Source organism: Chelonia mydas, chromosome 1, assembly GCF_015237465.2.
Source record: "Chelonia mydas isolate rCheMyd1 chromosome 1, rCheMyd1.pri.v2, whole genome shotgun sequence".
Lineage (NCBI taxonomy): Eukaryota > Metazoa > Chordata > Testudines > Cheloniidae > Chelonia > Chelonia mydas.
In genome coordinates this window covers 258,892,862-258,917,046 of record NC_057849.1, presented here as the reverse complement: position 1 = coordinate 258,917,046, position 24,185 = coordinate 258,892,862, and the positions used below count along the sequence as shown (strand labels likewise).

Below are 24,185 nucleotides of genomic sequence, written 5' to 3'. Positions count from 1 at the left end.
GCAGATAATTTTTCTGTCTCACTGAGTGAATCATTTTCCTTCAAAATTTAGCGAAAGCGGGAGCTGTCTTCATAATGGTCTGGGTAGGGTTCAGTAGCTGGGTCTCCCTTAAATCCTTTGTAAACATCATCCAATAAGAAAGAGAGGGGCTCAGATCTAGTTAAACCCATTTTAAGCAACCTCTTGACGGCTCAGGAAAAACTGGTTACTAACCAACCAAGTGAGGAGAAACCCTGACGGTAGGGTGACCAGATAGCAAGTGTGAAATATCCGGCTGGGGAGAGGGAACGGTAATAGGCACCTATATAATAAGAAAACGTCCTGAATAGTGGGACTGTCCCTATAAAATGGTAGGTTTCAGAGCCGTGTTAGTCTCTATCCACAAAAAGAACAGGAGTACTTGTGGCACCTTAGAGACTAACAAATTTATTAGAGCATAAGCTTTCGTGAGCTACAGCTCACTTCATCGGATGCATAGAATGGAACATATAGTAAGACATATATATATATACATAAACACCTGCTGAAGTGAAAAAACAGATTGACAGAGCCAGAAGAGTACCCAGAAGTCACCTACTACAGGACAGGCCCAACAAAAAAAATAACAGAACGCCACTAGCCGTCACCTTCAGCTCCCAACTAAAACCTCTCCAACGCATCATCAAAGATCTACAACCTATCCTGAAAAATGATCCCACACTCTCACAGATCTTGGGAGACAGACCAGTCCTCGCTTACAGACAGCCCTCCAACCTGAAGCAAATACTCACCAGTAACCACACAACAAAAACACTAACCCAGGAACCTATCCTTGCAACAAAGCCCGATGCCAACTCTGTCCACATAGGTTTCAGAGTAGCAGCCGTGTTAGTCTGTATCTGCAAAAAGAAAAGGAGGACTTGTGGCACATTAGAGACTAACACATTTATTTGAGCATAAGCTTTTGTGAGCTACAGCTCACTTTACCGGATGCATTCAGTGGAAAATATATATGTCCACATATTTATTCAAGTGACACTGTCATAGGACCTAATCACATTAGCCATGCCATCAGGGGCTCGTTCACCTGCTCGTCTACCAATGTGATATACGCTATCATGTGCCAGCAATGCCCCTCTGCCTTGTACATTGGCCAAACCGGACAGTCTCTACGCAAAAGAATAAATGGACACAAATCTGACATCAGGAATCATAACATTCAAAAACCGGTAGGAGCACACTTCAACCTCTGGGGCCATTCAGTAAAAGATTTAAGGTAATTTTGCAACAGAAAAGCTTCAAAAACAGACTCCAATGAGAAACTGCTGAGCTTGAATTAATATGCAAACTAGGTACCATTAACTTGGGTTTGAATAGAGACTGGGAGTGCCTGGCTCATTACACATGTTGAATCTATTTCCCTATGTTAAGTATCCTCACACCTTCTTGTCAACTGTCTAAATGGGCCATCTTGATTATCACTCCACAAGTTCATCTTAACTAATTAGCCTCTCACAGTTTGTAAGGTAACTTCCAACTTATCTGTATGTATATATATCTATATCTCTATCTTACTATATGTTCTATTCTCTGCATCCGATGAAGTGGGCTGTAGCTCACGAAAGCTTATGCTCTAATAAATTTGTTAGTCTCTAACCTGCCACAAGTACTCCTCGTTCTTCTTCCTGTAAAATGGGGTCATCTGGTCACGCTAGGTAAGGATTGCTACTTCTGAATACAAGGGACAATTCGAGCCCTAGGAGAGACTCATCCTTGCATGTGGACCCAACCTGACAGCTCCCATGGGCTCCAGGGGCTCCTCTCTCCCTCATGTTACATACTGCAGATGCTGGAAATGGAGCTATGCCCTTTCCCTTTTACAGAGGTTGGGCCACCCTTCACGACCACTCCCCTGCAGTTTGTGTTGTCTGGGCAGAGGAGGGGCTACAGAGCAATTCTGCCAGGCAGCTCCAAGCTGTGAGGTTAGCAAGGGAGGGGCGGGTGTCTGAGAAATAAACCGAGAGAGCGAGAGAAGGGGAACGGGCGGAGGAAACTGGGGAGGCAGAAACAGCAAAGAGTGAGAGAACAGGGGCAGGAAAAAGAGGCCGGGGGGAGAGGTAAAGGCACGGGGAGGAGAGCAAAGAGAGATCATGGAGCTGCTCCTGTGGCTCTGGTCCCAGCTTCGATCCTGCGGGAACAACCTCCCAGCCCTGGGCATAGCCCTCACAGTCTTCGCTCTGCTATTGGATTTCCTGAAGCGCAGGAAGCGCTGGAGTCGCTACCCACCAGGGCCGAGCTCTCTGCCCTTCCTTGGGACCATGCTGCAGATCGACTTCCACAACCCGCACGTCTCCTTTGCCCAGGTCAGTGCCAGAGGGGCTGGAGAGCCCAGCGTGCTGGGGAGCGGGGCTGGTGGTTCGTTAATGCAGCTGGTGCGGGCTGGACGGGTTATTTGACCGGCCCGGGGCTTTTCCAAGGCAGGAGCCGTCAGTGCCCCTCGGGGCGGGGGGGCCCTAAGGCTCTCTGCTTCTCTGCTTCGGCCTTGCTCTGGCTCCGGACCCCAGAGGGCAACATTCCACTCCGGAGTCCAGTCCAATTCTCTGCAAAGGTTGTGACAGCGCTGGAGGAGTGTGACCCCCACTGCGCACCCCCCCCCCGCCAGACAACCCCCCCCCCCCCGACTCTTTACCTTCCCCCTGTAATGTCAGTTGGAGACATTGTAGCGTGCTGGGCTGTTGCGCAATATTAGCACTGTTAAACAGCTGCTGCATTCCCCTCAGAGGTGGGTGCACTCAGTGATGGGTGAAGTGGTCCCTTTATGTACCATCCGTATCCTCTGGGATGAAAAGGGCTAGTGAAAGATTTATCGTATATGAAAATGCTTCTGTCTCTGCTCTCGCTCCTGCTCTCAGCATTCATTTCCAAAGTTTCTCTGCTTTGGGGATGTGGAGCAGGGACGACAGCTTCCTCGTAAGTCCACCAGAAATGATTGAGCGTCTCAGCAAAAGCCAACAAAACTGTAATCTCCAGCTAGCCAACTTTAGGATGTGCTTGCTGGCTGTGGCTGCGCTAACAAGAGCTCATACAACTTCTGTGGGGTTAGTTCTTGCAAGTGAATGCTTTGTCCTGTTTCCAAAGAAACTGTTGATGTAGCTTGCGGCAACTAAATCATATTATGGTTTGTGACTGTAGTTGCCAAACTCCAGAGGCCCCATTTCTAGGCTGGTACCATGGAAACCGGGTCTGGGTCTTGTTTCACCATGCGGTAGGAGTTTGAGTTTCCAGATCAAATGGGATTATGACAATGCTAGCAACAACACTTTTTGACCTGCCGCTGTGTTTAACTCCACATTTTTAGTAACAACGTATTATTCCCTTTTCTGTCCTTTTACTTACAGAATCTTAGAAATTAAAGGTAAAATGGCCTATTCTTATCCACCCCTCTCCCTTCTCGTGGTATGCCCCTGAGGGCTTTTTCCATTTTTAATAACCAGCAACGAGGCTTTCATCACTTCCTAGGACACTCCCCAGTCTGATACACCTCTCGCTGAGGTTGTGTTTCTTGCTGTCCAGAGTCAATTTTCCATTATTTAGTCTCATTCCATTACTCCTTCAACCAACCTTAAACAATTTCCCTCTGTCCTTTCCATTTGCACCTTTCAGATACTTGCAGGCATCAATCATAGTCCCCTTCTTTAGATATTTGACCAGTCTATATATTTACCTCATTTTATCTTTCCTCATGAATCAGCCCGTCCAGCTCCCTAATCTCGTTGGCTGATGCCCATTGGCTTTGAGGAAAAGTTACTGTAGAAAAGCAGGAACACAATATATGTGCTTTGTGTTTTTCACATACACATAAAACAAGTACTTGTGGTTTTTCTCTCCCTAAATTCTTGGCCCAGAAAGGCATTTTCTCTTGTATGAAGTGGACAATCCTCAAGAAATCCCACAAAAAGCTGAAAATAGGTTAAATTTTGAGCCTAAACTATTTGATGATTGTTTTAAACTCTTCAGCTTTGTGCTCTGCATGCCTGTCTGTCACCAGGGTACAGTGGCCCTGGTCCTCGCTCACATCAGGCACACTCTGTGCTGGCAGAGTGGTGCAAAGTGGCCTCAAAGCTAGTCTAGCCACGACAGTGCATTCAGCCAGGACAGGGGGATAATCCAAAAGCAATTCCTACGGGATGCTTTCCTGTAGCCCAGGGGCACAGGCCACAGTTTTCAGTGCCCTGCAGAATCCCAGCTGCTGAAATTGCCTCTCATGGTTCTTGAAAACTGCCACAATTTAGAAAGGCCTTCAGGCTAATCTAAATTAGTGCAGGGGAACGGGACTGGCCTGGCACACATGATCAGGAGAGTCCAGAGGTATCTTAAAGAACTTTGTACTACCCTCTCCTGCGTTGCACCACACAATTGTTGGCTGCGGGAAAGGATCAAGGTTCGTAATTACAAAACTCAGATTTGCAGCCAAGAACTTAGAAGCATGACATTCTCAATGAAGTTTAGCTGGTTTGCTTTGGTCGAAGACCTGAAGTTGCTGGGCACGAGCTGAACACCTGCAATTCCACAGGTGCCCCCTCCTCAGGTTTCCCTTGAGTGTGAAAAAGGGCAGGACTTTTATGCGTCCCCTTTCTAGGCATTTCCCTTTATCTGAGTGTCATTGCCATCTGCTGTAATGCTCAGAACACCATTGGCTAGGATACCCTCATGTTTCATTACATTTCATAGCGGCAATAAGCCATCTCCTGGCGAATGTATTTGGGGTTATGCACCACCCACATAGGTTAAGAGATGGGGCAAAGAACGGTCAGCTTTCGGGAGTGGCTCATGAGTGGGAGAGCTCCCACTGCCCCGCTGCAGAGCTCCGGTGGCGCTTAAAAGGGTCCAGGGCTCCCCGCCGTGGCCAGAGACCGGGCCCTTTGAAGCACTGCCGGGGAAGCCGGTCCGGCACGGCGTACTGGCTCTTGCCGGTATGCCAGACCGGACCGGCTTACTTTCACCTCTGCCTCCTGGACAGGAGTGGCTGGAACCTCGGTAGAAGTGTGTGGGAGGGCATGGGGCTCTGCCCCCTCTGTGACCCTATCTCTCCTCTCTTCTTCCCCCCAGGCCCTGCCCTCTCTGTGGTCCCACCCCTGCTCCTTCTCTTTCCCCCGGGCCTACCCTCCAGCCAGCCTGGAAGCCCAAGCCTGGCTGTGGTAAGAGCCACCCAGGGAGCATGGCCACAGTTGGGAGCCCCCTGGCCCCCTCTGTTCCGGCACCCCTGCTCCTGGATCATTGTAACAGTCTTACCATGGAGTCACAGAAGGTCCCCTTAGACTCTCCAGTCTATCTTGCCACCCAGACAAACTGAACTTACTGATAAATGGTCACCAAAAAAAATCACCCCACGTTCAGCTTATTCCCATTCCCAAGAGACCAGTCACTTACCCCATCAGTTGGTACCCTAGATCTTACACCAAAGACAACACCTGTAGCCAATCTGTAATAAATATCTAAAGGTTTGTTAACTAGGAAAAAGAAATTACAAAGTTATTTGCAGGTTCAAGCAAGCAAACATATACTCACAGATGAGTTCCATCTAAATCCTAAGAGTGACCAAGTTGCAGTGATGTGTCTATTCAAAGTGTTTTTCGGGGCAGACCCAGGAGGCAGCCCTGGGGATCTCTAGCCCTGTCAGAGTTCAGACAGCCAAACAGATGGAAAATTTTCCTGTGACTTTGTTTTATTTCCTTCATTCAGCTTCCAAGTCCACAGAACAAGCTTTCCTTGCACACAGCATTCCAAGGGGGGTAGGGCCATTAAGCAGTCCTTTGTATTGCAATGTTCCTTGACCCAGCTGATTTTGATAGCCCTTCTGGATGGGGTGTGGCAGGAGTCCGTGCCTGGTTCACAAGCGCAGAGCGGACATTTGCAAAGTTATAACGCAAAACGTACCGATTTTCTTGTGGCGTGGAACACCGACATTGCAAGTGAGATTAACGCCTGCAGCAACTCACAAGCATTTCATAGTCTAAACACGAACTACATTCTTGTAAGACTAATACCTACTTTGAGCAAACTAACATACAGGTGAGCTGGTCTGGTCTCCAGCTATGAGTTTGTTAGTTTTTAGCTAATGCCTGCAGCCTGGCAAGCGCTGGCACCTCGTTTGCCAGCATCACAGGAAACGCCCTTCCCCACCCCCAATCCCTTATGTCAGTAATTTTTATTTTGTGTGTATCTGTAGGCAGCACTGCTGTACCCTCTGTGATAATATCAGATCTCATAAACGAAGCAAGGTTGGGCCCGGTCAGTACTTGAATGGGATATCGCCTATGCAAAGCCATGTGCTGCAGGAAGCGTTGTAGAAGGCTGTCTGTGTCAGTGGTTAAACCAGTGCCACACCAGGAACAATGTACGCCTGGGTCTGTTATCCTTGAAGACACCAAAAGAGGTCCTGACCTCTGGTAGTTTGTTAAAGACCCCATCTGGCTTCCAACGATATATTTTCCCCTTTTCTTTTCTTGGCAGCTGAATAAAAAATATGGAAATGTCTTTAGTCTTCAGAACTGCTGGAGTAATCTGATAGTAGTGAATGGATTCAAAGCAGTAAAGGAAGCATTGGTCCAGAAATCAGAGGACTTTGCTGACCGACCATACTTTCCTATATATGAACACTTGGGTTATGGAGAGAACTCTGAAGGCAAGTACCTTGGAAACTAACATGGTTAGTCTGGCAGTGTTGCAGGGGGACTGGCTTTATCATCTGAGCTCCTGGAGAGGTTGAAGGGGACTTAGCGAGTGAGCTGGAGTCTGCCCTGACACTACCTCTCGCGAGGAGAAGTCAGGCTAGATGAAAATGGGGACTCTCCTTCCCAACTGCAGCGCTGCAACAACTACTAAGACAGGGCCATTCTGAAATGCTCCGTGGGACGTACATGCCAATCAACACCGATTGGCTGCCACTGTCAGAACTGGCGGATTCCTACCCCTCACCATATGTAGGCACCTTCCTCGGCTTGTAAAAAAAAAAAATAACCTCCTTCCAAGGAACCTCCAGGACCCAAGAATGAAAGTGGGGGAGGTAGAAAGAAAAGCAACCTAAAAGGGAGGCTTGTTGGGCTGGAATTATCTCAGGTTATCCCAAAGCACTTTCATTAGAAAGCTTAGAGCTGGACAAATACCTATAGAGTCACATCTTCTCAACCATGGGCAGTATGTGAACCCCCCATTGGGGAGGCTAGTCCCCTGCCCTGAGCTCCCTACTGCAGCTGGAGAAGCCCTGCCCAAGCCACCGCCTGCCTGAGCCACCCCGAGCCCTGGCTGGCTGGAGGAGCTCTGAGTCCTCGCGCTGGCCTGGGGCCATGGTGGGGATTATTTGCAGAAGTTTGGGAAGGCTTAGCCTCCTCCAGCCTCCGTTACGCACCGCCTATGTTCTCAGTCTCACCCTGGCCCATACTCTGGCCAGTGCAAGAATGCGCCCTATAGTATGTTCTCCAGGGCTTTCTCCAATCCAATTTTAAATGACTTGTGGTGGGGCATCCATGAATTCCTTTGAGAGACTATTGAGTAGTTTAGTCGATCTAATCATTGGGAAATGTTTTCTGACATCCAGCATGAGCCTCACACCCTGAGGGTATAGCATGTCTTAGCTCCATTGATTGCATCCGGTTATACGAGCTGTGGATCTGGTCCTGAACTTCATCCCTTTACTCCTAGCTATACCTTGGACCTCCCTGAATAATCCCTCTCCTTCTGCACTAACCACCTACACCTATGAAGGCTGCAATAATAGCTCCCATTAGTTGCCATTTGGCCAAGCTATACTTGGTTCCTTTTATCCTTCCTCAGAAGCCAGTCCCTTCAGCCCTATTTTGTTGCTGTCCAGTGAATTTTGTATGGTGCTTCTCAGAGGTTATTATGTCTCTTGTTTGTTAATATTTTCCAGGGGTGGTGCTTGCAAGATATGGTCATGCGTGGAAGGAGCAAAGGAGATTTGCACTCTCTACCTTGAGGAACTTTGGGATGGGAAAGAAATCCTTGGAGCACCGTGTGACCGAGGAAGCTGGATTTCTATGCTCTGCGATCAGTTCTGAAAAAGGTTTGTGGCATCCAGGGAGATGGGGCAGGGGAGCAGTGTAACTTCCATAGATAAGGAAATGAAAGGGTAATATGGCTGATTATGAAGGAAGGAATAATAACACAGTATCTCACATTTCTACATAATCCCTGATAGCCAGAAGGATACTAAAGTGCTTTGGAGACCAGACACATAGTGATCATTCATCCAGCACTATCATGAAGCCATCTGTGGGGTCCAACCGGACAGCTGTTTAACATGACAGTTTGTGATGGGAAGTAAAACAAAAACAAAACCCCGACACCTCCAATTGAATGTGCAAGGGGAATTTTAGGTTGGTAGAAAGTAATTACCTCAACTGGAATCTGGTGAAGGCGTCAACACTAAGCCGCTTCCAAAACATGCCATGACGTCTTTAAGGACGTCACTTTTATGCCTCAACTTAAAAATGTCTGTAGCAGCACAGTAACATCTGTCTGTACACAGGCGGCCCGGGTTCGTCCCGAGGCAAAGAGATGAGTACTGTTACCTGCACACAATTCTCTGTTACTTGCACGCTCTAGGGGCACCCACTTGACCCAGTTCTTAGGGCTGAAGGTGTAACCCTCTTAATTTAGACACCCACCCTTACCCCAATCCTAGAGCTCAGGGCATACCGTTTGGGGTTTGCAAGACCTTTTACCAGTGAAAGAGCCTTACACAGTAATAACCTCTATTTATTAACAATTACCAAGCAGAATACACATGGTAAGCGTACAATGCTGTGCTCGCCAATCCTGGTCAGGCAGGCGGACTTTCCCTGTTGGCCATGCAAGGGCAGTCTCGTCTGGATTCCGCCACCTTAACTAATTTAGACCTAGCAAAATTAATTATGTAACAGACGAAAACAAAGAACCAGACAGAGATCATACAGACAAACAATCGAGAAGTGGGGACCACTAAGTTTTCTTTAACCCTCTTAAGATCTGTTTGTTTATCTGGTGATAGTGGGTGCCATTAGGACAGGATCGCCTTCTTAGCAGCCCGATATTACATTGTTTTAATGTATTTTAGATAGACTGTGAGGATGTGACTTCCTACTTCTCAGCTAATGGCTGCGGCTCTCCTAATATGGTTGCAGACAAAGGCCTTATCCTGACAGTACCACTGACTGAATCCGCAGCCCAAACCTGCAATTCTTAAGTTTTCCATGGTGGTCTCTCTTCCAAGTATTGAGCAGGCCCAACCCTGTTAGTCTGTGAGACATCTTTAACTTCCCCAGCTTACATGAGCATGGACTTTCAACTGGTTGTTCCATAAGAAGTCTTGAAATGTTAGCGGTTCTTGCTCAGTATGTTCCATGCAGTGAGGGGCAGGCTGCAATGATGTTGTTCCTCCTAACGTCTTTGGTTGGTCCTGTATGTTTTTCAGGTCGTCCTTTTGATCCACATTTTCTTATAAACAACGCAGTTAGCAATGTGATCTGCTCCCTCATCTATGGTGAGCGCTTTGACTATGACAATAAGAAATTTCAGAGGTTGTTGCATTTGATTGATCAGGCCTTGAATGAAGAAGCTGGATTCCTGCCCCAGGTAACCAGCATGTATGATTTGGTCAGTAAGAAGCTGCCATTTGATTGATCAGTAAGATTGTATTTTAGTGATTCTTTTCTGGGAGCCATAGGGTGTGGTTGTCTCTCTCTCTTCACTCTGTTATCTTAGCTCCTTGTCGTAGTACCTTGGCTGCTGCGCATCCCTGGAGTGCCACAGAGCATCTTCCGATCCCAAAAGGATCCTGGACTTCATAAATGAGCTTCTGAAGGAGCACAGGATGACCTGGAATCCTACCCAAAAGAGAGACTTCACTGATGCTTTTCTACAAGAGATAGAGAAGGTAGGAGGAGAGGGCAGGTGTAGATCTCTTTGGCTCTGTGAATGTATTAGTGATGGGAACACTCCCTGTTAGCTTCCCTTGTTGTCAAGTTTACAAGCAAAATCCTATTGCTAATAGAACTGCTATGAACAGCTCGCTATTCTATTTCTTCTGGTTTTCACTTATCTAGTGAGTTTAATGAGTTCACGCTCAGAAATCAGCTGAAGAATAGGCTGAAACATGAAACAAGGAAACGTGTCACTTTGACAAAATTTCCTTTAGAGAAAAATGAAAATGAAACATTTTGATAGGCTTGAAACATTCCGTTTTGAGGTTGTCAGAACAGCACTGTGACAGGGTCGGGTCAAATGGTGATTCATGATTGCCCATGTGAAGTCTAAGTCCAAATTTACAGAATTGGTCTGAGAAAAATCGAGATAAGAAACCCTTAGAAAACAGACACATAAAATCTACAGCATTACAAAGATAGCCGGACTACTTCGTGCTGCGATCCTGTCATATCTTGTACGCTAAGCACGGTGGCCCTGAAGAGTACTTGGTGGGGAGACTGTTGGTTCAGTAGGTAGCACTGAGGTCCTGTTCTCATAGAAGCTACCAGGGCAGGAATAGGGCCTGTCAGATTGTTATTCCCAGGTAGGTATATGAACTTTTGGAATCCTGATGTTAATTTGTTGGCTAGCAAGTTGGCTGCACCCTGCTCGCTACTACATGGAATTTCTGACCTGATCAAGTGTGAGTGATCACACTAACCTCTTGAGGTTGCAGAGGCACAAATCTCTAAGACTGACTGGAGACCCTCCTTTAACTCTGGTGGCAAGAGACTGGGCAGAGTTTCCAGCATGTATGCTGAGTGTACTGAGTTGCATCAGCCAGTGGGAGTCTGCCGTGCCTGGGTACTCCTCCTCCATCTTCATAAACTCTTTCAGGTACCTTTGGCAGTGGTGCTGGAACTGAGGGTGCTGCCGCACCCCCTGGCTTGAAGCAGTAATAACACACACCAAATACATGGTTTCCAGCATCAGCACCCCCCACAGAAATTGTTTCGGCACCCCTGGCCTTTGGTGGGTCAGAAAATGCTGCTGAAATGTCCACCAGCGCCTCAAGGAAACTCTGCCAATTCCTGACCCAGGCATGACAGCGCAAGCAAGAAAAGTTCTTGAAAAGGGCCTCTTCCATGTTGCTCGGCAGGCAGTGTTGGCAGGCTGGTCACGCTTCCTGTAACGTGCAGGGTGGGCATGAAGCTTCCCCACAGTCAAAGGCTAGAGCGGCCACACTCTAGGGGGTGCTAGGGGTCTGGGATATGGTTGGTTTGACTCAGGTCTGCCTGCTACTGTGTGGATGCCAGAACCCCAGGTTCATGCCTGAGCTCGAAAATCCTTAACGTAGGGTTGATAATCAGCATAGACTTCTGCAGGGGTAGTCAATAAATTTTTGTCAAGGTCCACATTTCTTGGTCAAGGTATAGGCAAGATCCAGACTGCAGAGAGAGAAAAAAAACAATAATAATAAGTAAATAAAAAGATTTCAGGGTCTGTTCAAAAGCATCTAGCAGTCCAGATTTGGCTTGCGAACTACCTATTGACTACCCCGGTGTAGAATCTCAAGCGCATGGTTCTCTAACGCAGGGTCAGCTGAGTCAAGTGTCCCGAACCCTGGGCTTATATTGCCTGTGTAGACATACCCTGTGTTTTAGGAGGAGAAGGTCCCGAGCTTTATTCCTGATGAAGTCTATGATGTGTGGGACAAATTATTACCTTGAAATGCATGTGACCAAGGAGCCATTACAGCATGTGTTGTCATATGTACGTGTTTTGCTGCACTCTGCAAACAATTCAACCTTTCAGTCTGAGAATGAATTACCACTATCTACAATTCTGCTCCTCTCTCCCCAACAAAAATCTAAGGTCAATCATGCTCTCCTTTGTTCTCTTCAGGCTAAAGAGCATGCGGGGAGCAGTTTCAATGACAACAACCTTCCTATGGTAACAGTTGACTTGTTTACCGCTGGCACTGAGACCACTTCCACCACCCTGCGCTGGGCATTGCTGTACATGCTTCTCCACCCTGACATCCAGTGTAAGCAAGGGGACTGGTGGAGATGTGACGGTTCTCCAACCCTGCATCTTCCACAGAGAACTTCTTAGCATCTGCTGTCACCTTTGTGTTCTGGGGTATGAAGCTGCCGTAGCAGCAGTGACAGCAGTGATTGGGAATAATTCCAGTGGAGCACTCTCTGAGGGGAGAGCAAAGCCCTGTGGGAAGGAGAAAGGAGAGAGCAAGCCCGTTTAAGATTTCAGCGTCAGAGGGAGCACTCACCATTTTTCTTCATGACAAGTGCACTTTGAGACCCTTGTAGCTACTTGGTAACTCTTCCTTCTCTTAGGTCTCTGCAGGGATAAATGCTAACCTGCCTGAATGTGCTAATGCTGGAGGCAGAAGTGGGTCAAATACAGTATGGGTAAGGTGGGGTGTCTCAACAATGCGCTTATTGGCCTATAGAACGGAGGATGACTGTGTAAGTTGGGCTGAGGAACCGAAGAAGAGTGTGCTCTCCTTCAGCTCCTAATTCCGCATTTCTCTCTTTCCTACTGTCTACGGGGCTTGCTTTGCCCCCTTGCCCCAGCCAGGTAAACCCTGCCTCCCTTGCACTCTTGCTTTCAGGTGCTTTCAACAAACATATAAGACCTGATTGTGAGGTCAGGAATTAGTAGTTGGGAAGCAGAGGAGTTCATGTCTGGGGTATCAAAGAGGCTTTCTGGTTGTGTGAAGGTGAGAGAAATCGAGGTTTGTCCACCCCCTCTCCTCACTGCTGGTTATCTTTCCTGACCCCTGAAGAAGTGCCCCAGACACTTAAAGCACCCACTTCCTAGAGATGACTCGCTTGTAAACTGCTCAGTGATTGGTAGGAAGGTGGCTAACAAACTCACCGAATATAAACCCAGCGCTGTACAAATAGACAGACCATTCCTGCCCCACAGGGTTTAAAGCCTAAGGGTAAATGCGTAGGTTCCCCATTTTTATGGTGTTGATGTACATCATTATGTTGCATTGAGGAGGATGTAAAGTGTCTTTTTCCAGGTAAAGTCCATGAGGAAATTGATAAGGTGATTGGCAGGGACAGGTCACCCCAGATGGAGGACCAAGCGAACATGCCTTATACCAGTGCTGTGATCCATGAAACTCAACGTTATGGGGATATCACTCCCGTGGAGTGCCTCACATGACATACCGGGACACCGAGCTCCAAGGCTTCTTCATTCCAAAGGTATCTATGGCCAGGCAGGGGATGCAGACCTCCTCTCCCCTTGCAGACTTATGTCCTGCAGCTGCAGACATTCCATATGTGAATCTCCCCAAGGTTCCATGCAGAGTGGGGTGGAGCACCAGGCCCTGAATCACACAACCATTGGCGAGTTATCAAATGTGCAGTTTTAAAAGGCCTTGGGCTTCAGAGACAGCCTTGTTTATGTGGTTAGCTCCATCTTGAACAGGTCTTTGAATATCTGAAAAAACAACGAATTGAGCTAAGACACTACTAAGGATTTCAATCCTTACAGGGAGACTGTAATTTTGTCTTGGGCACCTTCTAACATTCAGTACATCTGCTTGAAGGTGGTGAAAGGTAATGCTGACTGACTGTATAGAAACTACCAGCTAGGTCAGCAGTTCAAATCCAACACAGTAGCAACTAACACACTATTATCTGAAGGTTGTTCAGAGGCCACTGTGCATCTCAGTCCAGTTCCAAATGGACAAGAGACAATGACAGGCAATTACTGCCTTCTTTGGTGAGAGTCTCATTGGAGAGACCAAAGCCACACAATACTCAATTCCACTTTTGCCCTTAGAGGAAGCTCCTCTAGCTCAGGCCTGAGGCATGTGAGAGGGGAAAGATCTCGCTTTTTCTGTGAAGACAATGAGAATTGCGGTTTGGAGTCTCTCAGTCAGCACACTCTTACCAGAGCTAAAATTAACTTGGGAAAATTTGAAGCAACTGGGGAGTAGAAGGAATTTTCATCTCCTGAACCTCATTAGACCATGAAAACACCCCTTGCATACTCTTAGTCTAGCTAGCATGCAATGGACAAGGGCTTCAGAGCATATGCTGTGCACTGGCTGGGGCCTTGAAAGCGTCCCACTCCACTGTGCTATAAGGTTATACAATGAGGTACCTGAGCTGGGTTCTGTGCCTTCCTCTGAAGCGTCCTACAATGGCCAGTGCTTGAGATGGGATATTGAATGCAGAGGGACTGGCCTGTTCTGGTGTGACAACTCTTATGTACCCTGTTCCTTCTCTGGGGTGGATCAGGGGACGACAGTCATCACTAACTTGTCCTCGGTGCTGAAGGATGAAACGGTTTGGGAGAAGCCGCACCAGTTCTACCCGGAGCACTTCCTGGATGCAGATGGGCAGTTTGTGAAGCGAGAGGCCTTCCTGCCTTTCTCTGCAGGTAAATCCAAGGGGAGGAGCAGCTGGCAGAGGCCGTCCCTGTGGAAATGAGGCACAGTGCATGAGATGTGACCCACTGTAGTTATGGGAAAATGAGTCTCCTCTAAAGCAAGATGTCCCTCTCATCATGAGAGCAGCTTCCTCAAGGGGAAGATCAGTGCAGTCAGTGCTGAGCTGGGCCTGTTCTTCATGAGCATGCTGCATCTCCCCAGAGAAACTACTTCGTACTCCAATAGACACAGGGACATACTGAATGCAACACATTAATCCCTTCTGCACTCTAACGGAAAACCTTAACTACAAGCCCAGGAATCTGTTTAGAAACAATGTGCACGCAGGTGAGGTGTGTGTTATTGGGAAAAGGATGAGGTCGTAGTTAAGGCTTTCTGTTAAAGCATGATCAAAATTGCTGTGTCCCACATGCTTCTTATCTGTTGCAAGGCACCCTGATCAAAGGAAGGTGTTTGTTACTGGAGGCTCTGGGACCACTGCAATGGGTTACATGGATCAGTCGGGGATAAAAGGGAAATGAATGTTCCCAGTTTCCCTTATGCTCTCAACTCACGAGAGAGATGGGAAGAGGGAACTACTGATTCTCTGATACACACCAAAGGAGGCCAGCTGTGGCTGGTGGAGGGTCTGTAGGGTCTGTCCTAACCCTTCTGGTCACCACATCAACAGCAGTGGGAAGCCTGAACCAGTGGGCCACTGCCTCTGCCAGGCTTGTACGAGTGCAGCCCAGGAGTCCCAGCAGTGTGAGCCATGAGGGCTTCGACGGGAGGGTCTATGCACTGAGCAGGATTATAGCTTTTCCACAGAACCTTTCCCAGTGACTGGTTGGTGCTCTCTAGGTTTGTTTCAATGCAGCCAACCGTTTCAGTGGCAGAGAGGGGTTGAGGTCCCATCAAAGAAAAAAATGTGACACAACCTTAGTTAGGCAGCTTCTAACGCATTTCCAGGATACTCTGGTATTGGCTCAGCGGGTACATCTACACTTCAGACTGGGGGTGTATGTTCCAGGTTGGGGACACATACCCACGCTAACTCGGTGATAGCATGTAGGAGCGTAGCCACTGCAGCGTGAGCAATGGGAGGGGCTGGCCGCCCTGAGGATGATCCCGTCGAAGATGGTAGGTACCTACTCAGGTGGCTAGCCCCTCCCACTGCTTGCACCCCCATGGCTACACTTCTCTTTTTAGCACACTAGCTAGCTCAGAGTTAATGGAGGCACGTCTCCTCGAGCTGGAGATTACACCTACCGAAGTGTGGACGTATCCTTGGTTAAAAGCCACTTTTGTTTTTCATTTTATGATTTTATTTTAGTCTGTAAACAGGCAATTGAGCAGCCACCTTCCATTTGTGCCAAACTGCAGTGCAATCAGAGTTTCCCCTGCACCCTTTGTCAGTGCCTGCCTTTCACTCTCTCTGGAGCAGCGGTTCCCAAAGCATAGCTCACAACCCCAAATGGGGCCGCGCCATCAGCACATGGGATCGTGGCAATCCTTTGTGTGCAGAGGATGCCATTTTGCTCTGTACAGCATGACCTCGCATGCAGCATATGTAGGCGGTCACACCGGGTGGGGGACACCATTTTGTAGAGCAAAATGGCATTCTCCACAAGGGGTGAGCTCACACTTACGGTGTGTCTGAGATCGTGCTGTGCAGAGGACACCATTTGGCTCCTCCATGTAGTCTGGGATTCCGGACAGAAATTAAAACGGGGTCACTCCGGAAAAAAAATTGGGACCTGCTGGTCTAGAGCCTCACAGAATTCAAGAATGGACTTTTGTTAGCTAGCTCAGTATTTGTACCTTAGCAGCACAAAGCACAACACCTCTGCCTTTCCTATTTGCTCAACAGCCACACTAGATAATAGTGTTGCCCCTTTCCAATGGCTGAATGGCTACTTGAAACTACAGTAAAGAATAAAATTGTCAGACACATAAACGAACATAATTTGTTGGGGAAGAGTCAACATGGTTTTTGTAAAGGGAAGTCACACCTCCCCAAGCTACTAGAAGTCTTTGAGGGGGTCAACAAGCACGTGGACAAGGTCCCTCACCAAAGGCTGTCATGGGATAAGAGGGAAGGTGCTCTCATGGATTAGTAACTGGTTAAAAGATAGGAAACTAAGGGTAGGAATAAATGGTCAGTTTTTAGAATGGAGAGAGGTAAATAGTGGTACCCCCCAGGGATCTGTACGGGGACGAGTCCTATTCACCATATTCATAAATGGTCTGGAAAAAGGGGTAAACAGTGAGGTGGCAAAATTTGCAGATGATACGGAAGTACCCAAGAGAGTTAAGTTCCAGGCAGACTGTGAAGAGCTACAAAAGGATCTGTCAGAACTGGGTGACTGGGCAACAAAATGGCAGATGAAATTCAAGTGTTGATAAATGCAAAGTAATGCACTTTGGAAAACATAATCGCAACTATACATGTAAAATGATGGGGTCTAAATTAGTTGTTACCACTCAAGAAAGATCTTGGAGTCATTGTGGATAGTTCTCTGAAAACATCCACGCAGTGTGCAGTGGCAGTCAGAAAAAGCAAACAATGTTGGGAATCCTTAAGAAAGAGAGAGATAAGAAGACAGAAAATATCATATTGCCTCTATATAAATCCATGGTGTGCCCATATCTTGACCACTGCGTTCAGATGTGGTCGCCCCATCTCAAAAAAGCGATATTGGAATTGGAAAAGGTCAACAAAAATGATGAGGGATATGGAACGGCTTCCATATGAGGAGAGATTAATAAGGTTGGGACTTTTCAGCTTGGAAAAGAGAAGAGTAAGGGGTGATATGATTGAGGTCTATAAAATCATGACTGGTGTGGAGACAGCAAATAAGGAAGTGTTATTTACTCCTTCTCATAACACAAAAACTAGGGATCACCAGATGAAATTAATACGCAGCAGATTTAAAACAAACAAAAGTAAGTATTTATTCACACAACACACAGCCAAGCTGTGGAACTCCTTGCCAGAGGATGTTGTAAAGCCAAGACCATAACAGGGTTTAAAAAAGAACTAGATAAATTCATGGAGGCTAGGTCTATCAATGGCTATTAGGCAGGATGATATCCCTAGCCTCTGTTTGCCAGAAGCTGGGAATGGGTGCCAGGGAATGGATCACTTGATGATTACCTTTTCTTTTCATTCCCTCTGGGGCACCTGGCATTGGCCACTGTTGGAAGACAGGATACTGGGCTAGATGGACCTTTGGTCTGACCCACTATGGCTGTTCTTATGTTCGTCAAATTTCAGGGCCCTGGGGACATTCCAGTTGGAAGTAGAAATTGATGGAGCCAGGTATTTTCTTTGATGCAGTCTTGTTTATTTATAAGGAATGTACAAAGTCCTGCTCCTCTGAACTCAGGAGGAATCAGTAACAAAAGGATCAGTTTCTTGGCTTATGGCCCAAAGCCTCTTTTGCCAACAGACCCAAAAGCTTTTCTCTAGGGTCTCACTGTGCTCACAGGCTATTACTGCTTGTCCTTCTTGCTTTTGTCTCTGCCTCTCTCTGTTTTTGTCTGTTCTCAGTTTGTGTGTGTTCTCTCACAGACTCACAACCCCCTTCCACTCCCCCCACATCCTGGTCACAACACCAAGTGGAACTCCCTACCCACCTGATGCTAGTTTCTGGGCGGATTCTATTCGGCCTTGTATTAGATGTGACCCCATAAGTATTTCTTACAAGTATCTTAAGTGACAGGTATGTTCACACATGAGTTTGAATGAGGTTTTGAGTCAACCCGTAACAAAGTGTGACCGGGGTACCAGGGAGGGGGGGCATGCTGACATTGCTCAATTAGGGCAAACTGCAAAGAATGGGGCAGACCATCCCCAAAAGTAGTGGTTATTGTAATACTTAGATTCACCAAGCCAGCAACAAAACAGCTTCTACAATACAATACCTTACTGGTTACTCAGAAGCCAAAATACAGTTCCCTGAAAGCAACCCATCCTTGAGCTCCCACCCAGACACCCAAGTCAGATATGATGAGGATTACTTTTTATATGATGAACAAGATATTCAGTAATATCATCGTATAAAAGTTTACCAATCCCAAAGGATCGGACACATTGCCCATCAGGTTAATGAATATCTCAGATCTTACCCAAATACACACATACAGCCCGTTCTTATTAACAAAACTAAGATTTATTAAAAAAGAAAAAAGAGAGAGAGTATTGGTTAAAAGATCATTATACGTACAGATATGAACAAAGTTCTTAGGTCAGTTTCATAGTAGAGTGGGTGAGCTCTAGAATTTCAGAGAGTCCTTTCCAGAATCAGTTTTTCAGGTTCTTGTCCAAAGTCCAATAGCCAAGATCAGGGTGATCCAGAATGGAGCTGGAGACCTCAGTCTTGTGACTCAAACTTCCCCTGATGAAGCTTAAGCAGATCTGAGATAAGAGGCTCAGGGCCCTAGAGTTCTTTTTATAGTTGTCCAGCAGCCTCTTGACAGCGTGCAGTCCTTGGGTGACCAGTAGTGGTCTTGAAGTAACCTCCTATTTCCTAAGCACCATTGCTAATTAGCTGCATGGATTAATGTAAGGCAACTGCCCATTGCCTGCCATTTACAGGAAGTTTACTACATACTTCAAAGAGAAATGAAGACAGTGCTATTACTACATTGACAGTTCATCTAAATGTTAACATCTCCTTTTGATCTCTGACAGCGATAGACAGGAGCCCTTTGGTTACACTGTCAACCTCTAACAATAGGTATCTAAACCAGAGGTGGGCAAACTACGGCCCGCGGGCTACATCTGGCCCGCAGGACCGTCCTGCCCGGCCCCTGAGCTCCTGGCCCAGGAGGCTCGCCCCCGGCCCCTCCCCCACTACTCCCCCAGCCACACAGTGGTGCCACCACGTAGGCAGTGGGGCTGTGAGCTCCTGCTGCTCTGAGGGTCATGGAAAGTGGGCGGCGGCGCACGTGGTGGGGTTGGGTAGAGGGTCCCAGGGGGCAGTCAGGGGACAGGGAGCAGGGAGCGGTTGGATGGGGTGGAGGTTCTGGGGCGGACAGGGGTCGGGGAACAGGGGGAAGTTGGATAGGTGTGGGAGTCCTGGGGGGCCTGTCAGGGAGTGGGGGGTGTGGATAGGGTTCGGGGGGGAGAGGGAGCATAGGGGGTTGGATAGGTGTGGGAGACCTGCGGGCCTGTCAGGGGGCAGGAGTGTGGATAGGTTGGGGAAGTCAGGGGACAGGGAGCAGGCGGGGGGAGGTTGGATAGGGGGTTGGATCCCGGGGGGGTGGTTTGGGGTGGAGGAGGTCCTAGGGGCAGTCAGGGCACAAGGAGCAGGGGGGGTTGAATGGGTCGGGGTTCTGAGGGGGACATTTAGGGGGTGGGAAGTGGGAGGGGGTGAATAGGGGGAAGGGGCCAGGCTGTTTGGGGGGCACAGCCTTTCCTACCTGGCCCTCCATACAGTTTCACATCCTGATGTGGCCCTCGGGCCAAAAAGTTTGTCCACCCTGATCTAAATGCACAACAAAACAATCATTATCTACTAATACGTTTCTAAAGGTTGAGTCTGGGTCAGTTAGCTGGCTAGTTGTGTAACCCTCTGTGGTCCTGTGTCACACACGGTTTCACCCAGCTCATAACATGGTCTGACCCGTAACTCATTCACTTCAGGTATCAGCTCATAGACTTCAAAGATTCATTTTACTATCTTCAAAGAGAACAGTCCAAAGAGGAAGATGGGGGTGTTTGGTCGTTAGGAACCTTTATGACAAGAGAAGGATTTTGCAGTGGCTGCGGGAGTAGATATGGCACCAGTGAAGTCTTTCGGGCTGGCGGTGAGGTGATCCTGTTTGTACGAGTACTGCAAAGGCTTGCTGCAGTGGTTTAGCCTGAGATGGGTCACTGGTGAAGATGCATCACTTGTATTTGCCTCGAGTCCAGGAAACCAATGTCCCCAGATCGCACTTGAACCAGAATCTCCTGCCTGGTAGCATGGGCATGTTGTTCCACCTCAGATTTCTCTATCCAAAAGGCATTTATTTGCCCATGTAGATTCTACAAGGCAAGAATTCCACAAAGAGCATATGGGACAGATCGTCAGCTGGTGTAAATTACCACAGCTCCTTTTACATCGAAGGAGTTATGCCAATTTAACCAGCTGCAGATTTAGCCCTGTGCATTATAGTGTCTCTGACCCTTTTGAGTCAGGCTGACTAGGCAGTAATTCCCCTCTCCAAGCTTCTGGTCCTGGCCACCATCAGAGACAGGGAATCGGATTAAACAGAACATTGGTCGGTCTGGAGAAGTACTTCCTAGTTGTTCCTGTTCACACAGGGTCTGGGAATAGGGAGACTCAGCATCTGCTGCATATGGAGGCAGATTCTCTGTTCACTCCAACCTGTGGGTGCGCAGTACGGGTCTTACTCCTTCAGTGACTAGTCATTTACATGTGGTGTTGTATCCTCCTCCTCCTCTCTGACTCCTCCCTCTTTTCTCACTTCCATGCTTGCAGGTCGTCGGGTTTGCCTGGGGGAACAACTGGCCAGGACGGAGCTTTTCCTCTTCTTCACCAGCCTCCTGCAGCACTTCACCATCCGTCTCCCTGAGGGCCAGGCCAGGCCTCGAGAGGATGGACACTTTGCTGCGACACTCAGGCCCCACCCCTACCAGATCCAAGCTGTCCCAAGATAAGTGCTGTTTTCTGCCAAGTTCCCCTCATATATTTGAGGAACGCCGTAGTGCTTAGCTGAAAGATGCTCCTACTCCAACGGGGCAGCTTCTCCCGTCGGCATCGTTAAGCCACCTCCCTGAGAGGCGTTAGCTGTGTCGATGGGAGAAGCTCTGATGACACAGCGCTGTCTACCCAGAGGTTAGGCTGGTATAACTATGTCGCTCAGGGGTGTGGATTTTTCACACCTTGAGCGACATAATTATACCGATATAAGCCTGTAGTGTAGACCTGGCCTTAGTGTTGTGTCTGCGGCTCCCAGAAGCCACGCCATGGCCCCTCTCCGGCTCCTACACACTCCAATGGGAGCTGCAGGGGCGGTGCCTGCGGATGGGGCAGCGTGCAGAGCCGTCTGGCCATGTCTCGGCGTAGGAGCAGGAGAAAGGACATGCCACTGCTTCCGAGAACCGCTTGAGGTAAGCGCCGCTCAGGGCCTGCGCCCCCTGAACCTCTCCCCACGCCCCAACCCCCTACCCCAGTCCTGATCCTGCTCCCTCTCTCGAAACCCCTCGTCCGCGCCCTGAGCACCCTCCTGCACCCCAAACTCCTCATCCCCTGCCCCACCCCAGAGCCTGCACCCCCTTCTGCATGCCAACCCCAATTTTGTAAGCATTCATGGCTCACCATACAATTTCTATTCCCAGATGTGGCCCTCGGACCAAACAGTTTGCCTAGTATAATTCCAGTTTTGATCTTATCTTTTTCTCTTTACACAAACATAATATGAGGGAACCACATGTGTACAGTGGGGTCCAAACACGTGTTTATTGGAAATACGCAACATGCCAGGCATTCCTCCACCTACACACTGCTGCTCTGGTTGGGTTCTGGCAACTTCTAAAAAACCAGCACATGGGGAATGGAACAATAAGGCTCACAAACTATTTAAAGGGATATTACGCTATGCCCGTACACGACACCTTCCTTCTTCCATTATACACGTTCCTTTCACTTTCAGCCCGGAAAAGGGTTAACACAGTTTCTTTGGAATAGAAACCTCTTCTGTTAGAGTAAAGTGACTATGGGAGGAATTGCCACTAATTTGCCTCAAAATATTGTGTTTTTTCCACGATAAGCCTGTAATTTGCCCTTGCAAAGGATTGTTATAATTTGAGTGTTGTATACAAAATAGTAAAATTACGTTAATAAAAGAGGACTATTTTATTCTTTAATGTTTATTACTTCCTGTCTCTTTCGTTCTTGAAAATTGCTTGCCTCTGGCGCTTCATATCAAGTCCGTGCTCTGTGTTACTGTACGAAGGAGATTTGGGCTGTGTGACTAGATGGGTGTTACCATACGGACTGTAACAAGAGTGATCAGGAAAGGTGAGCTGTTACCAGCAGGAGAGCGGGGCGGGTGGGGGAGGAGGGGGGGGAACCTTTTGCAGTGATAATCAAGGTGAATAACTTAGGCTTGAATAAAGACTGGGAGTGGATGTGTCATTACACAGATGTAAGCAGTGTCAGGATGAGCTCCACCCTGACATCTGGTGGTGAGGTGTGGCAAGCTGTGGAAAAAAAACTTCAGGGGCCGATCTCATTTGCATAGGCACACCCACCCCGCCTAGACTGAGGCCATAGCTGCCCAAATGGTCACTTCGGCTGCTGTGGGATCCCCAGTGTCTCTGTTATTGGGGCAGGAAGAATAAATTGTTATTACCCTGATTATGGGAACTGTGCTTGGAACTGTACTTGGCCTTTTGCTATGATGGAGGGACTCACCATCAACTAAGTAGCACTCGCTAGGCAAGGGTCATGGGTTCCAAAACTGTGTGAAGTGAGAGAGACTTGAGACAGGTATTAGTACCTGGTGGTGTGGGCCCCTTTGTGAGGGCCTGAAGCACCAATTGCACCTCTGTCTGTCTCTCTCCACTGTGGAATGTCAGAGCTAATTTTGGGTCTATTAAGAGTCTTGCTACAGGTACTGTGCTGCATTCACGTTGGCCTTATGGTGCACCAGCACTAAGGCCCCCACTACTATGAGCTGAAATCACTAAGAGCTGAAATCACTGAGCACTGTGTCAAGTAGTGGGGAGCCGGACGATCTAGAGTGCAGTGGTGCTGTTCGTGAGACGGCGAGCTGTGCAGAGCGGAGCCGTTCGTGAGACAGCGAGCTGAGCAGAGCTGTTTGTGAGACAGCGAGCTGTGCCGAGCAGAGCTGGTCGTGGTGGAGCGGAGCCGTCCGTGAGACAGCGGTGTGTTCGTGAGACGGCGAGCTGAGCAGAGCTGTTCGTGAGACGGCAAGCTGTGCAGAGCGGAGCTGTTCGTGAGACAGCGAGCTGTGCAGAGCAGAGCCGGTCGTGGTGGAGTGGAGCCGTTCGTGAGACAGCGGCGTGTTCGTGAGACGGCGAGCTGAGCAGAGCTGTTCGTGAGACGGCGAGCTGTGCAGAGCAGAGCCGGTCGTGGTGGAGCAGAGCCGTTCGTGAGACAGCGTAGCAGAGCAGAGCCCTGTGGGGCAGTCAGCTTCAGGACACGTAAGGTGCCCCTTACCCCTTTCCCCCCACACAGGCACATTTTAGCCAGACTGGGGAGTAACACTATGCAGATGAACTTTTGAACTCTGGGCTGGACTTTTTGGACTTTGGGTGATTTGTGGATTGCTGGACTCAAGAGACGTTTGGGGTGCTGGGACTCAAGAACCCGAGGGAAAGGGGCATGCCCCAATTTGCTTGGGGTGGTTTTTTTTGCTCATGGGTTGTGTTATGAATCCTGTTGGTGGTGTTTCCCCAACATAATGCCACATTGTTTCTCTCTGTTATTAAAAGGCTTTTTGCTACACTCAGACTATGTGCTTGCGAGAGGGGAAGTATTGCCTCTTGGAGGCGCCCAGGGGGGTGGTATATATTTGTCCCAGGTCACTGGGTGGGGGCTCGAGCCGGTTTGCATTTTGTTATTGGAATGGATCCCCTAGATATTGAACCCGGCCCTTGTTGCTGCCAACTCTGATGGGCAGAAGGGTTACATTTTTGGGGGCTCGTCCGGGATCCTGGGTCAGTACCCCTCGCAAGCACCTGTTGAGTGATCCACTACATTGGAAAACAATTTATATTTTTTTTGTGTGCTTATATTTTGAGGAAATTACTGTTTGTATAATGGCTAATTTGTCAGGTTTGTTGGGCCCTGGC

The 24,185-nt window shown here is 48.2% G+C and overlaps 1 protein-coding gene across 1 annotated transcript; it reads left to right on the top strand.

Annotated features, from left to right (window-relative positions):
* Positions 1-1,968: 1,968 nt before the first annotated feature.
* On the top strand, positions 1,969-22,200 carry LOC119564149 (cytochrome P450 2D14-like). The gene is given in 11 exon segments (XM_037883018.2): positions 1,969-2,342; positions 6,493-6,664; positions 7,910-8,062; positions 9,452-9,612; positions 9,742-9,809; positions 9,811-9,913; positions 11,848-11,989; positions 12,992-13,117; positions 13,120-13,178; positions 14,223-14,364; positions 20,845-22,200. Coding segments are annotated over 11 exon segments (1,518 nt in total). The 5' UTR covers positions 1,969-2,129; the 3' UTR covers positions 21,024-22,200.
* Positions 22,201-24,185: the final 1,985 nt, after the last annotated feature.